An 11,733-nucleotide genomic window follows, 5' to 3' on the forward strand; every position below is an offset into this window, starting at 1 on the left:
TTTTGCTCGCACTTCTGATTCGACGTGAAGAAAACTCTCCGGTGGCTTCTTCCCCTCCTCATCTGCGTGGGCACATCCATAATAATAAAAATGTCACCGGGGCCTTTCTGGAGATTCTGCAAGAAGACAATAAGCTAAATGAGAAATCGTTTGAAAAATAATTCCCCGATATGTTCGGTCAGTCAAACACGGTCAGAGAGGATACAGGCTTAACAGGAATCATAACGGGGCTTATTTGTCTCATTATTCTTCAGATTTGCAGATGCCATCTTAAAGCCAGTTCAACACGAAGTACCTCGGTTGTGAGGATGGTTCCAGCAAAGGAAATTATCAGTGGGAAGCTGAAAAAAACGACGATGCATTTCTCTGTGTATTTGCCAAAATGAAAGGGTTGTATAGGTTTTATCATACTTTTTTTTTTTTCAAAATCTGTATTTCTTTTTATTATTTGCAGTAGTTCCGTAGTATTTATGAATTTTCAAAAATATAATTCAGACACACATGAAGCTAAAATGTTTATATTGTTTTTTGTAATTTACTAAAATTCTCTGGAAAGAAAACGCCGTTTTATTTTTATTTAAGCATGCTCAGAGAGTTTTCTACCTTTTCTACCTTCTGCAATTAGAAAAACCTTTTGTGCCACGTTCCGTCTTTGATTATGTTATGCCTTTGTGCGGACTGCAGTATTATTTGTTCTCACTGATTTTAAAGCAAGAATTCATTTTCAGCCCAATCTGATTGATATAAGGGGACACTGACATTACTAGCCCTGACATATGGTTAGCAGGGAAACCTAGAACAATTGAACCATGGTGTGTCAAATCAAAAAAAAAAAAAAGCTGATGCACGGAGTATTTCTGCATCCAACACAGACAGACACGCACGCACACACTCAGAGAAATACACGCACACACATGCACACGCCAACCCAGCAGGGCACTGATTTGACCCATATGCGCCATGCACAGGTAGCACACAAATAATGTTTTAACCGAAAGAGGGATTTGTATTTCTGTCGTTGCATTTCCGTCCGTGGGAAAGTGCTCCTAAATCAATCCTGCTGTAAAGACAAGTGTGTAGGAGAGGCCGGGGTCCACTAAATGCCGCCACCCACTCCTTTCCTTGCACACAAAGCCTGTGCGTAATTCCAAAAAAGCCATCCATCTCTTCCCCTAGCAACTCTGTCCTTCACCACACAGTCTGCTCTGCGCACAACCCTGCATGGCCACCAAAAACGGCAAATGCATGTAGTTGCGTAAATCGCACTCACGGTTCACAAGAGAAAAGCCAGGTGGAGAAGCTGCTTCGCCCTACTCACCGGTGGCGCATTACCGCCTCCTCAGAAAGGAAATGGTCGCATCTCGTGTAGCTCGATTCTTATTTATCTTTTAAAACATCCCTCCAGCGACAGCCCGGGTATAACTGCGAGCAGAAACTGGTCCTAATCTGAGTGGCCAGTGTTTCTCGCCGCTTCCTGGCTGCATTTGATCCGGGGGAGAGTTAGAAGCCTTAAATGTGTTGTGAGGGCACCAAGCTGTCAGACCTTTTGGCGAGTAAGATTGATCGCGCACAGGCTTCCAGGACTCTTTGTTTGGTATATAAGCAACAAACCGAGAGAGGCCTACCACTTCTCTTCTTCCTGTCTCTTACTCACTAAGCCATATATATATGTCTTATATATATATACTTATATGTGTATATACGTGTGTATGTATGTATGTATGTATATACATACATATATATATGTGTGTATATATATATATATATATATAGAATGAAAATACAACATGTAATGACGAAAAATATCCCAAATGGTGCTTTCACTGATTATTCTGGAAGAGCTACAAAACCAAACACTCCAGGGATGAGCCATTCAATAACATTTCCATCTACATAATAACACTGCAAATGGATTCGTTGTGAGAGGTCGATCATAACAGTGTTGGTGTTTGCTCCATTGCAATTGCAGGTAGAATTGATACTGGAAATACAGTGGGAAGCCTTTCTCAGCACTGTCGCTACTGACCTCCCAGCAAACCCTGCTCTTGCCTGGGGATTTTCCACTTTTAACATGAACATGAGGCCATCCCAAACATTAGGATAATATCTTAAAGAAGGTAATAATTATGACAACTTTCGGTTATCGAAAATTGTGACTATTAGCAATCGCAAAACGGAGAGTGCGTTTGTGTTTAATCTAGTATTTTAGGGTATGTGCAAGCCCATGGGCGCGCACGACCTCTTTATGAAATCGACCTTTTTGGAATAAACGAAAAACATGTTTTAATATCACATCCATCCAGCACGCACATATAACCTATACTAAAACAACAGTGATTGTGAGCGCGCATGTAAACGAGCGTGTGTATCTGTTTGTAAGTTTCTGCACTGTGGCTATAAATGTTAAACTGCTGTTACGGGATGAAGTGTCTGAACATGTCATATCCGTCAGTATTAACTTAATGGATTGGCTTTTTATTGCAACACATGTCAATGGATGCCCTGCATGTTTCATGATTATGCACCTTTGAAGAATCACATCTATTCCGGAGTCCACAGTCACCGCCCTCACTGAGCGGGCGGGATTGTTGGGGTTTGTGTCTGTCGAGAAGTCTCAATATCAGTTTCTGGGGTGTGTGGCTTTTTTTTTTCACCTCTGAAGCCTGGCTCTTGCCTATATGAATAGAGCTACTGGCGTGAAGTGTGTGTGTGTGTGTGTGTGTGTGTGTGTGTGTGTGTGTGTGTGTGTGTGTGTGTGTGTGTGTCTGTGTGTGTGTGTGTGTGTGTGTGTGTGTGTGTGTGTGTGTGTGTGTGTGTGTGTGTGTGTGTGTGTGTGTGTCTGTGGTGGGGGGCGTTCTCTACTGACATCCTCAAACAATACGAGAAAGAGGAGTGCACGAATCCGCGCACCCTAGGCTGGGCTCCTTCCCTGTAATAGTGAGCGTCAGCCATTCTTAAAAAACACATTTTGTGTCTTAGTGGACCGGACTGGAAGGGCGAGAGGAGGATAAACTGAGCGGACAAAGATGTAAATAAAAACAGTCGTCCCCCAGCTGAGCGAGGCGTTCTTCATCTGAGTTTTTGGATCAATCAGGCAGACAGTGGCTTCTTTTGATTAAACCCCAAATTGTCATTGGGCAGAGGTAATCATGTGACAGGCAATTCGGTCCAATTTCAACCTTGTCTCCATGAATTCAATAGTTTAATAGTAGCTCGGTCCCCATACGGCCGTAATCAGTGAAATAGAAAAAAAAAAAAAAAAAACACCACCACGAGAATTTTTTTTAAATGATTTTTTCTTTCTCGTCCTCACTGAGCCGCAACATTTATAAAAAATACGCCTGCAAACTTTCCTCGGCTCTCAGGGAGCGGAGATGAATTACGAATTCGAGCGAGAGAGCGGTTTTATCAATAGTCAGCCGTCGCTTGCTGAGTGCCTGACATCTTTCCCCCCTGTCGCTGATTCATTTCAAAGTTCATCAATCAAGAGCTCGACGCTTTCACGCCCGACACTGATTCCTCCTCCCTTTGAGCAGACCATCCCCAGCCTGAATCCGGGCAGCCATCCGCGACACGGCCGGCCCAGACACAGCCCCGACGGATGCAGCCAGCTCCCCACCGCCTCCTTACCCCCGGAGTACCCCTGGATGCGGGAGAAGAAAGCCTCCAAGAGGAACCACCTGCCAACCTCCACCGCTACCACCATCTCCAATGGACCCGTGTGCTTCTCTCCGAAAGGTGGGTTGATTTCTGCAGTGGTTTCTACAAAAAGTGCTCACTATCTGTTGCTAAATTTGAGCCCGGTACACAGGCCTTTCCTAGAAAAAAAAAAAATATATATATATACACAAATAGCCTAGAGGCTTATTGTCCTGACTGATTTATGATCATTGTTTTGTTGTGGTTGTGTTTGAAGCCACACACACACAAAAAGAAAAAAAGTTTGGGTAAAGTTTGGTGATGTAAGATGATTTATTCCCCTAGCCGTGGCAGAGTTTTGATGTGTGACAGTAATGAAGAGTGATGGAGTGCCGATGCCGAGGAGGGCAGCTGGAGCATTCATTAGTATCCCACACCACGCTGGATCTCACTGCTTTTTTAATGCATCGTGTTTGCTTCACGTCCACGCTGAACATTCTTTCTTTTTTTTTTTTTATGTGTAACACAATCTGATGGGTATCTGTATGCAGCAATGATCTTGGAGATAAAGGGTGCACGAGCTATGAGCCTGGGTCAGTAGCACCAGCGGCCATTTTGCTGCAGTGTGCCGTGAGCCACTCTCTAGTGGTTTGTGATGGCCTTAATGTTAGATCCACGGGCGGCGGGGTTATGTAACTGCTGTGTCCTGCGTTTTTAATCCCACGCTACCGTTGTGCCTATTTTCCAGGCTCGCCTGAGATCGTGGAGAGCGGTGGGGGAGGAGGGAGCTCTCGTCGGCTGAGGACGGCGTACACCAACACACAGCTGCTGGAGCTGGAGAAGGAGTTCCACTTCAACAAGTATCTGTGCCGGCCGAGGAGGGTGGAAATAGCGGCTCTGCTGGACCTAACCGAGAGGCAGGTCAAGGTCTGGTTCCAGAACCGGCGCATGAAGCACAAGCGGCAGACCCAGAGCAAGGAGAACCACAACGGGGAGGGGAAAGGGCCGGACGCCGAGGACGGCGTCCACAGCGACGAGGAGGACGAGGGCCCCCTGTACGAGCGGAGCGGAGCCCTGCTGGAGAGAGATACCTGCTCCTTTCAGAACAACTCTCTGAGCTCCGCACAGCAGCTCCACAATGCAGAGTCCATGAGCTTTGCTGCTGCGCCGCTGAGCAGCAATGACAAAAATCTGAAACATTTTCCCAACCCGTCACCCACTGTTCCGGGCTGCATGACAACAATAGGCCCCGGCTCGGCATCTGGCCCGGACAATGGCGACAGTCCCCCGGCCCTGGATGTTTCTATACACGATTTTCAGCCCTTCTCGGATTCCTGCCTACAGCTCTCCGATGCGGCCTCGCCGAGCTTGTCAGAGTCTCTGGACAGCCCCGTGGACATTTCTACGGACAGTTTCTATTTTTTCTCGGAGTCCCTCACTACAATCGACCTGCAGCATCTGAACTATTAACTGAAATCAGTCACAATCATTTCTTTTCTTTTTTTTGGTACAATAAATATCGGGCTACGATGGTATTAACTCTGATGTTATTTGTATATTCGGCACATTTATTCTGTTGATCTTTCACTTGACGATTAATTCAAGGTAAGGATGAAATTAAATCACTGACGTAGCTCAACTCAAACGTGGCTTGTAATTACCATAACAAAATTGATCACTCTCGGAATGGAAATTATGAGTGTATGTGAATAATTATACAATATTAGGCCTATGGAACCTGGTCGTTTTTATTTTTGTATAGCTTCCAGCGTCTTGGATATTTTTGTTAGAATACAATTAACTTGCTACAATCTTTTTTTCTGGTGTTTCGAGTCGTTTCTTTTTCTGTTTACAGACTGAATTTCTGTTTCTTTGTTTGAATTATTCATGTAGAAAACATGCAAAATAAAAGAAGCAGGACATAGGAAGATAGAGACATTATGCAAATTTTGCCAACAGGTTGGCAATGAATAGAAATAGTCTAGCCCGCACCGAGTTGTGAAGGCACACACATGTTTGAATTGCACTTTTATCATATAATTTTATTTGCACATAATTCTTATTACTTTAACATTTTTACTGAGAGATAAAATAGCCCGATTCTTTATCAAATGAATGCAAAGGCAGTCTTTTTTTTATTATTTGGAGTTTTGGTGAAGAACTTTTTTATTCTTACCAGTTAAATGACCATAAAATATCTGTAAATTAGCAGTTAATTTACAAACTAGTGATGCCAATAATTTAGTGAAATGACTTTTGAAAACTTTTACATTTGCACAGCAACGTTAGGACTATTTTATGCTGCCCACAGAAACACTAATATAAATTATTTCTGCGTCCACCTTCAGACTTCACACTTAGTAGAGGAGAGAAAAAAAAAAAAAAGAAGAAGTAGCAAATACGCCAGCACGGATCTTTGCATGACAGGCCTCTTAACATTGTGTGCATGTTGCAGGCAAACACCCGAGCCGTGTTTGCCTTCAGGAGCTCATAAATCACTCCGTGGCATGAATGAGACGGACATTAAGGAGACCAATTGTGGCGTAATGTGCACAAATAAAACCCCACTTACATTTTCATATGGGACTCCCCAATTCTTGGGCGAAAAAGGGGCTGAGTCTCTGCATGCGTTTAGTAATAATTCATTTTTATAGCTTGTTTAAACACATGGCTCGACGACAGCGGCAGCAGTAGCAGCCTGCTCAAGGTTTTTGAGGCTGCACTCTTTCCCCGCGTGTTAAAAGTAGCCCGGACTCAAAACAGACGACTTGCGCACTGCATTTCATTTTACTCAGACATAGATTTACTAAGAATAGCTCGCTTGTGCTGCAGAGAGAGGATCGTTATGCAACATTTGGCTGGATTTATCAGGAGTTTTTCTGTGTTTTTGGGGGGGGGGGGATTTTACCACATGATTGGAGCAGCAGTTAGTGTTGCACTAGAACGTCTTGGAGTTCAATATAGGGATTATGAGTGGTCTTGCCCCATTGTATTGCGCTTGAGTTGATTTATAGGAATCAGTTATTAGCTCATACACAGTTTGACTCAGTAGGGGATTTCACATTGACAGCTTTGTGTACGAGGAACAGTAAAAACCACCGGTTGCGACACCGGCCTGTGCGGATCGATTCAGAAGCTCATCTACACGTGCAAAATTCATAAGCTCGAGCCTTTCGGCGGTTTATCGAATAATCTGGAAGCCATAAGCAGCCCATCGACTGGCTGAGCATTAGTCTTCTGGGAAACTGGAGTCTGTGTGTCACTGTGAGTGCGTGTGTGTTTAAGGAATGGGGTATGGGGGTAGAAAGGAGGGGCCGCTCCCGCACTCCAGACTAACCACGGGGCCAGTGTAACCAAATCATTCCGAGACAGCGCGCCTTTTCTGCGCACATGTGTTCACACAAAGAGCAAAGAAAACTCCAAGGCCTGGCGAAGTTTCCACAGGCAAGCAAGGCCGGGTCCACTGCGCCCACTCACTACTGTTGCAGAGGCATCTGGGAAGACAGGATAGGAGGGTGGGGGGGGGCTAGTATTGACCCCACTGCGCTTTTTTTTCACTGGTGGGAACTTTGCTCCACCTCTTCAATTTCTGCAAGTTCCCATGAGCTTGCAAAGATGAAACCTTTACGTATCAGGACAGTCCTGTCTATATATTTTCCCATGTACTTTTTAAAAAAATATATATTTACATCTCAACCTAAAAGCAGTGGTGGAAGAAGCACTCAGATCCTTTCCTTAAGTAAAAGTAGCGATACCTCAAAATCTAAAATCTTGATCTGAAAAGTAAAGTAACTAAAGCTAAAGTATGAAGTGGCGTGAAATGGAAACACTCAAATACCTCAAACGTCTCGGACTATCTATCTAGCAATATAATAATATGTCAATACACACAATGAACATTTTGCGTGTTTGACCATATACCGCCAGCGGGGGCGCTCACCTCTCGATGCTATCCTCTCTTCCTTCCTCCCTCCCTCTCCCCTCCCCTCTCTTTTCCTTCCTCAGTGAGAGGTTGGCCCTGGACTCTCGCTATCGCCGCAGCGAGTCTCCCACGCACACTCTCCCCCCTGTCTTCACCTTCCCGGCGCTGCTCTCCGTGGCCATTCACTTTTCCAGCAGCTTTATTTGATGAGCCTAACAGGATAATCGGGCACCACTCGCACCCCGGGCGATATGCGCGCATTAGGCCTCGAATTATCAGATCATGTGATCACCATGCGTGCATAATGGATGCACGTGGGGATGAAATCCGAGTAGATAGCAGACCCCATGACCCTGGGAGAGGAAAAAATTAATACCGCATCATCTTAGTGTTTAATATGATGTCTTGTCGTTACATCGCCTGTGACCTCCCAGCAAGCACGGAAAAGCAGCCAAACATTTCTAATGCGACCTTGACGGGGGAAAAAAGTTATAAAGGAGCTCTTTGACCGACCTGAAATACTTTTTCCTCTGTGTCACGAGTGAAGCGTTCCTGCCTCTCCCTCACTGTCAAACTGTGACAATATTTGCTGAGCAAATCCTTCACAGTGTTAAAGCGTGAAACACTTCGCATCGGAATGGGACGCCTATAGCCCACAGATAGCCTGTGGCAGTGGCACCACGCACACGCACACGCACACACACACATAAACTGAGCTATCCATCCATCCAGGAGAGAATGACACTATTGTACATATGACAGCACGGCTGTTGTGCGCGGACGAATACAGGCACACACGGAGGGCACAAGCACAACCGCGTACACACACACACACACACACACACACACACACACACACACACACACACACGCACACACACAAAAACACGCACACACACACACACACACACACACAAACACGCACACGCACATACACGCACACACACGCACACACACACCTATTCTTCCCTCTAGTCAAAAAACGGGGTACCTGAGGTCAGAGTGCTAGGCCGTCGTCATGGAGAGGTCGCCCAGGGTGAAACGTTAGTCTGTCCCCGGGCGGGAGAGCGCCCAGCGGGGGTTAGAAGACGCCGTGTTTGCCGTTCCCCGCTCTTCGTGCGACCCCGGAGCTGTCCACCGCCGTCTGCCTCCCAGCTCATTGTTTGCTCGGCCAATACATTAGTGGCGACGCGCGTCACCTTGATCGACGAGCGCCTGGAATTTAAATAGCCACTCAAACAGCAATCTGTCACCGGCTACGGGGATAAGGACAAGTGCCTCACTGGCTGACCCGGGCCCACGTGACAGCACCCGTTCATTGATATCGGCCCGTGCGCCCCCCTCCCTCCTCTGATAAGGACAGAGTGTAGGTAAAGGTTGGCACGGTCACTCAGGGTAAGAGGGGAGAGAGGAAGAGATCAGAGGGTGTCTGTAGAGCGGACGGTCCCGGTAGAACAATGCTACAATGAGCAGCTTGCTAGACTACTCGGTGATGAGCGGTGAAGGTGGCTCATGCTCTGTCAGGGCTTTCCACTCTGACCACGGGATAACAACTTTCCAGTCCTGCGCGGTTACTGTCAATAACTGCGGGGCGGATGACCGTTTCATGGCGAGCAGGGCTTCCCCTGACGGCATTCCTCACCAGCCGGGGTCATACCAGTCTCCAGCGAGCTCCCTGGGTCTCGCCTACGGGGCCCACCCGGCCTGCAGCTCCGGCTACGGACCCCAAAGTTTCTGTGCTACGTATAACAATTACGCGCTCAACCAGGAAGTAGACTCCACAGCTGGATTTCCCCAGTGCGGCCCACTGATGTACTCCGGTAACATTTCCTCCTCCGTGGTCTCCCAGCATCGCCAAGGTTACAGTGCCGCCCCCCTGGGCCAGCTGCAGTATGCCCACGCTGCCTACGGCGGCGGGCACGAGCAAGCAGCCCCCTTTTCAGGGTGCTCAAACCCGCTGTCACCCCTGCACGCAGCTCACCTGGAGGCTTGCTGTTCACCTCTGTCTGAGGGTGCATCCTCTGCACAGACCTTCGACTGGATGAAAGTCAAGAGGAACCCACCAAAAACAGGTGGGTGCCAAGTGGCGCCTATGGCAACGGCGCAAAGTTTAATGTCTGTAAACTGGCTTATAAGTGATCCAAGCTCTCAGGTGAGCACGAGTGCAGCCAAAGCCAAGTTATTGAGTTCAGATTTGACACTTTAAGTCTGACACTTTTTATTTTTTAGTGTTATTTTAAACCTATGACACACACACACACACACACATATATATACACCATACATAGACTATATTACACGATGTTTCAAAGTAGCTGACATATATTGACTGCTACCAGCCAAAAGTTTTCTAATAGTGTGTGTCCTGAGTAGAGAACATGCAGAATATCGCCTTTCTTTTTTCTTTTCTTTTCTTTTTTTTTGCAAGTTCACAGTGATTGGTTTCTCTGTCTGCAGGCAGGTCAGGGGAGTACGGTTATGGGGGTCAGCCGAACACGGTGCGGACCAACTTCACCACCAAGCAGCTAACGGAGTTGGAGAAGGAGTTTCACTTCAATAAGTACCTGACCCGGGCGCGGCGCGTAGAGATTGCCGCTGCGCTGCAGCTGAACGAGACTCAGGTGAAAATCTGGTTCCAGAACCGGAGGATGAAGCAGAAGAAGCGGGAGAAGGAGGGGCTGCTGCCGGCCAAAGCTCCAGCCTGCGACAAGGGAGAGAGAATTCAAGAGAAGATGGATGATGCAACATCTGAGAAGTCTATCTCAGCCCCCTCTACTCCTTCTCCCACGTCCTCCACGGTGTCTTCCACGGGGGCTGATCCTTACTCCTCCAGTTAAGAATCAACTGCCTCTTTACCTCTTTGGGCCTCAGGCGTCCTCAATATACCAAAGCTCATGCCCAGTGTATCAAAGCCAAAACTCTGGTTGATGGGTAACTTATGTGAACATTAAGAACGGGTTAATGCACTATTAGGAACTTTGGACAATAATATGGACCATTGTGGGTTATAGATTTGTTTTATATTGTATATTGTGTTTGGAGGAACCAGAGAATTGCTGTCCAAACAAATGTAGGTCATGGTTGAAAATGTGCCCACTTCCTGTTGAAATTTGACGTTAAATAAGCGTTGGTCTACGACTATGATGGTGCAAAAGATATCCAGTACTTTCCTTACTCCTGCCCCTGACTAGTGCTGCTGAATGTGCCAGTGTAAAGTCGCAAAGATGCACACACACAAACAAATACCTCAAATGTGCCAAAGTTGTGCGTCAGGGCCACGGCCAGGCTGATTGCACTGGATGTCGTCAATTAGACATCACACAATCAACGAGATGACCTCGTTAGTTAGTCGTTATAGAGTGCATTGTTACAGTAGCTCCTTAATCACTGTCACCTCTGTGTTTCAGGCCTGTGAGGCTGCGTGTCGCGACTGTCTGAGTGTCTATTGTGTGAGATTTGCATGATGCGTAATGCTTTCATGTATTATTAGCGGGGCGCTGAGTTTTATCAGTGGGAGAACCGGTCATTGATGGCAATGTATGTTCCAGGCTTTTATCTGTTGTCTATTTAATCCAGTGGAGCACATATAAAATGTTTTGTCCAGAGAGACGTTTACGGGTCAAACATGTGTATTAAAGTGCGTTTACCTCTAAAAACTCTTCCTGTGTCATTGCTGAGGGGACAGTCTTGGGAGAGACAGGATTAGAGACTTTTCAGATTATTTTAACGCAAATCTTCCACTCAAATCCACCCATCAGGCCTTCATTTGAAGCTCTAGGGGGAGAAAAGCAAAGCTCTGTCCATTTTCCCACCGTTTGAGAAGCCGCACGTGTCGCTTTGACGCATCGCAGAGTCTCCAAATGTATGCGGCCGTGCGCGCTCCCCTCCCTGGGGTGAAGAGTTATTGGCATTATAAAGGCATGTTTATCCACGGAGGAGATGAGCTCGCGGACGCCCGCGTCTTTTGTGTTGACAACCTCATCGAGCCCTCGGCTTACCGAGGGGGACACAAAAGGGAAACTCTTATTGATCAAAACATCGAGGTCTGGCTAGCGACAGGACTGGGGCCCCACTGGCCCTGTCAGCCTTAAACACCTCAGTTCCCCGGGTTACGTGGAGGTGTCATCATCCCCACCTGAAGACGAGACGAGCAGTGAAAACTTGCAGCAGCG

General features: G+C 46.7%; 2 protein-coding genes across 3 annotated transcripts; both read left to right on the forward strand.

The window, feature by feature from the left end:
• The first annotated feature begins 2,915 nt into the window (after positions 1-2,915).
• LOC120786839 (homeobox protein Hox-A2a) lies at positions 2,916-5,450 on the forward strand. 2 transcript variants are annotated; one of them, XM_040122551.1, is made up of 3 exons: positions 2,916-3,028; positions 3,537-3,738; positions 4,388-5,450. In XM_040122551.1, the coding sequence occupies exons 2-3, from the start codon at positions 3,648-3,650 to the stop codon at positions 5,107-5,109; spliced, it is 813 nt and encodes a 270-aa protein (XP_039978485.1). In that variant the 5' UTR covers positions 2,916-3,028; positions 3,537-3,647; the 3' UTR covers positions 5,110-5,450. The 2 variants fall into 2 exon arrangements, with proteins under 2 accessions (XP_039978485.1, XP_039978484.1); XM_040122550.1 differs by lacking the exon at positions 2,916-3,028 and having other exon boundaries at positions 3,160-3,738.
• Positions 5,451-8,857: 3,407 nt separating this feature from the next.
• Positions 8,858-11,103, forward strand: hoxa1a (homeobox A1a). Its single transcript, XM_040121762.1, has 2 exons — positions 8,858-9,633; positions 10,019-11,103. The coding sequence occupies exons 1-2, from the start codon at positions 9,027-9,029 to the stop codon at positions 10,396-10,398; spliced, it is 987 nt and encodes a 328-aa protein (XP_039977696.1). The 5' UTR covers positions 8,858-9,026; the 3' UTR covers positions 10,399-11,103.
• The last annotated feature ends 630 nt before the right edge of the window (positions 11,104-11,733 follow it).

Source organism: Xiphias gladius, chromosome 24 (assembly GCF_016859285.1).
Source record: "Xiphias gladius isolate SHS-SW01 ecotype Sanya breed wild chromosome 24, ASM1685928v1, whole genome shotgun sequence".
Lineage (NCBI taxonomy): Eukaryota > Metazoa > Chordata > Actinopteri > Istiophoriformes > Xiphiidae > Xiphias > Xiphias gladius.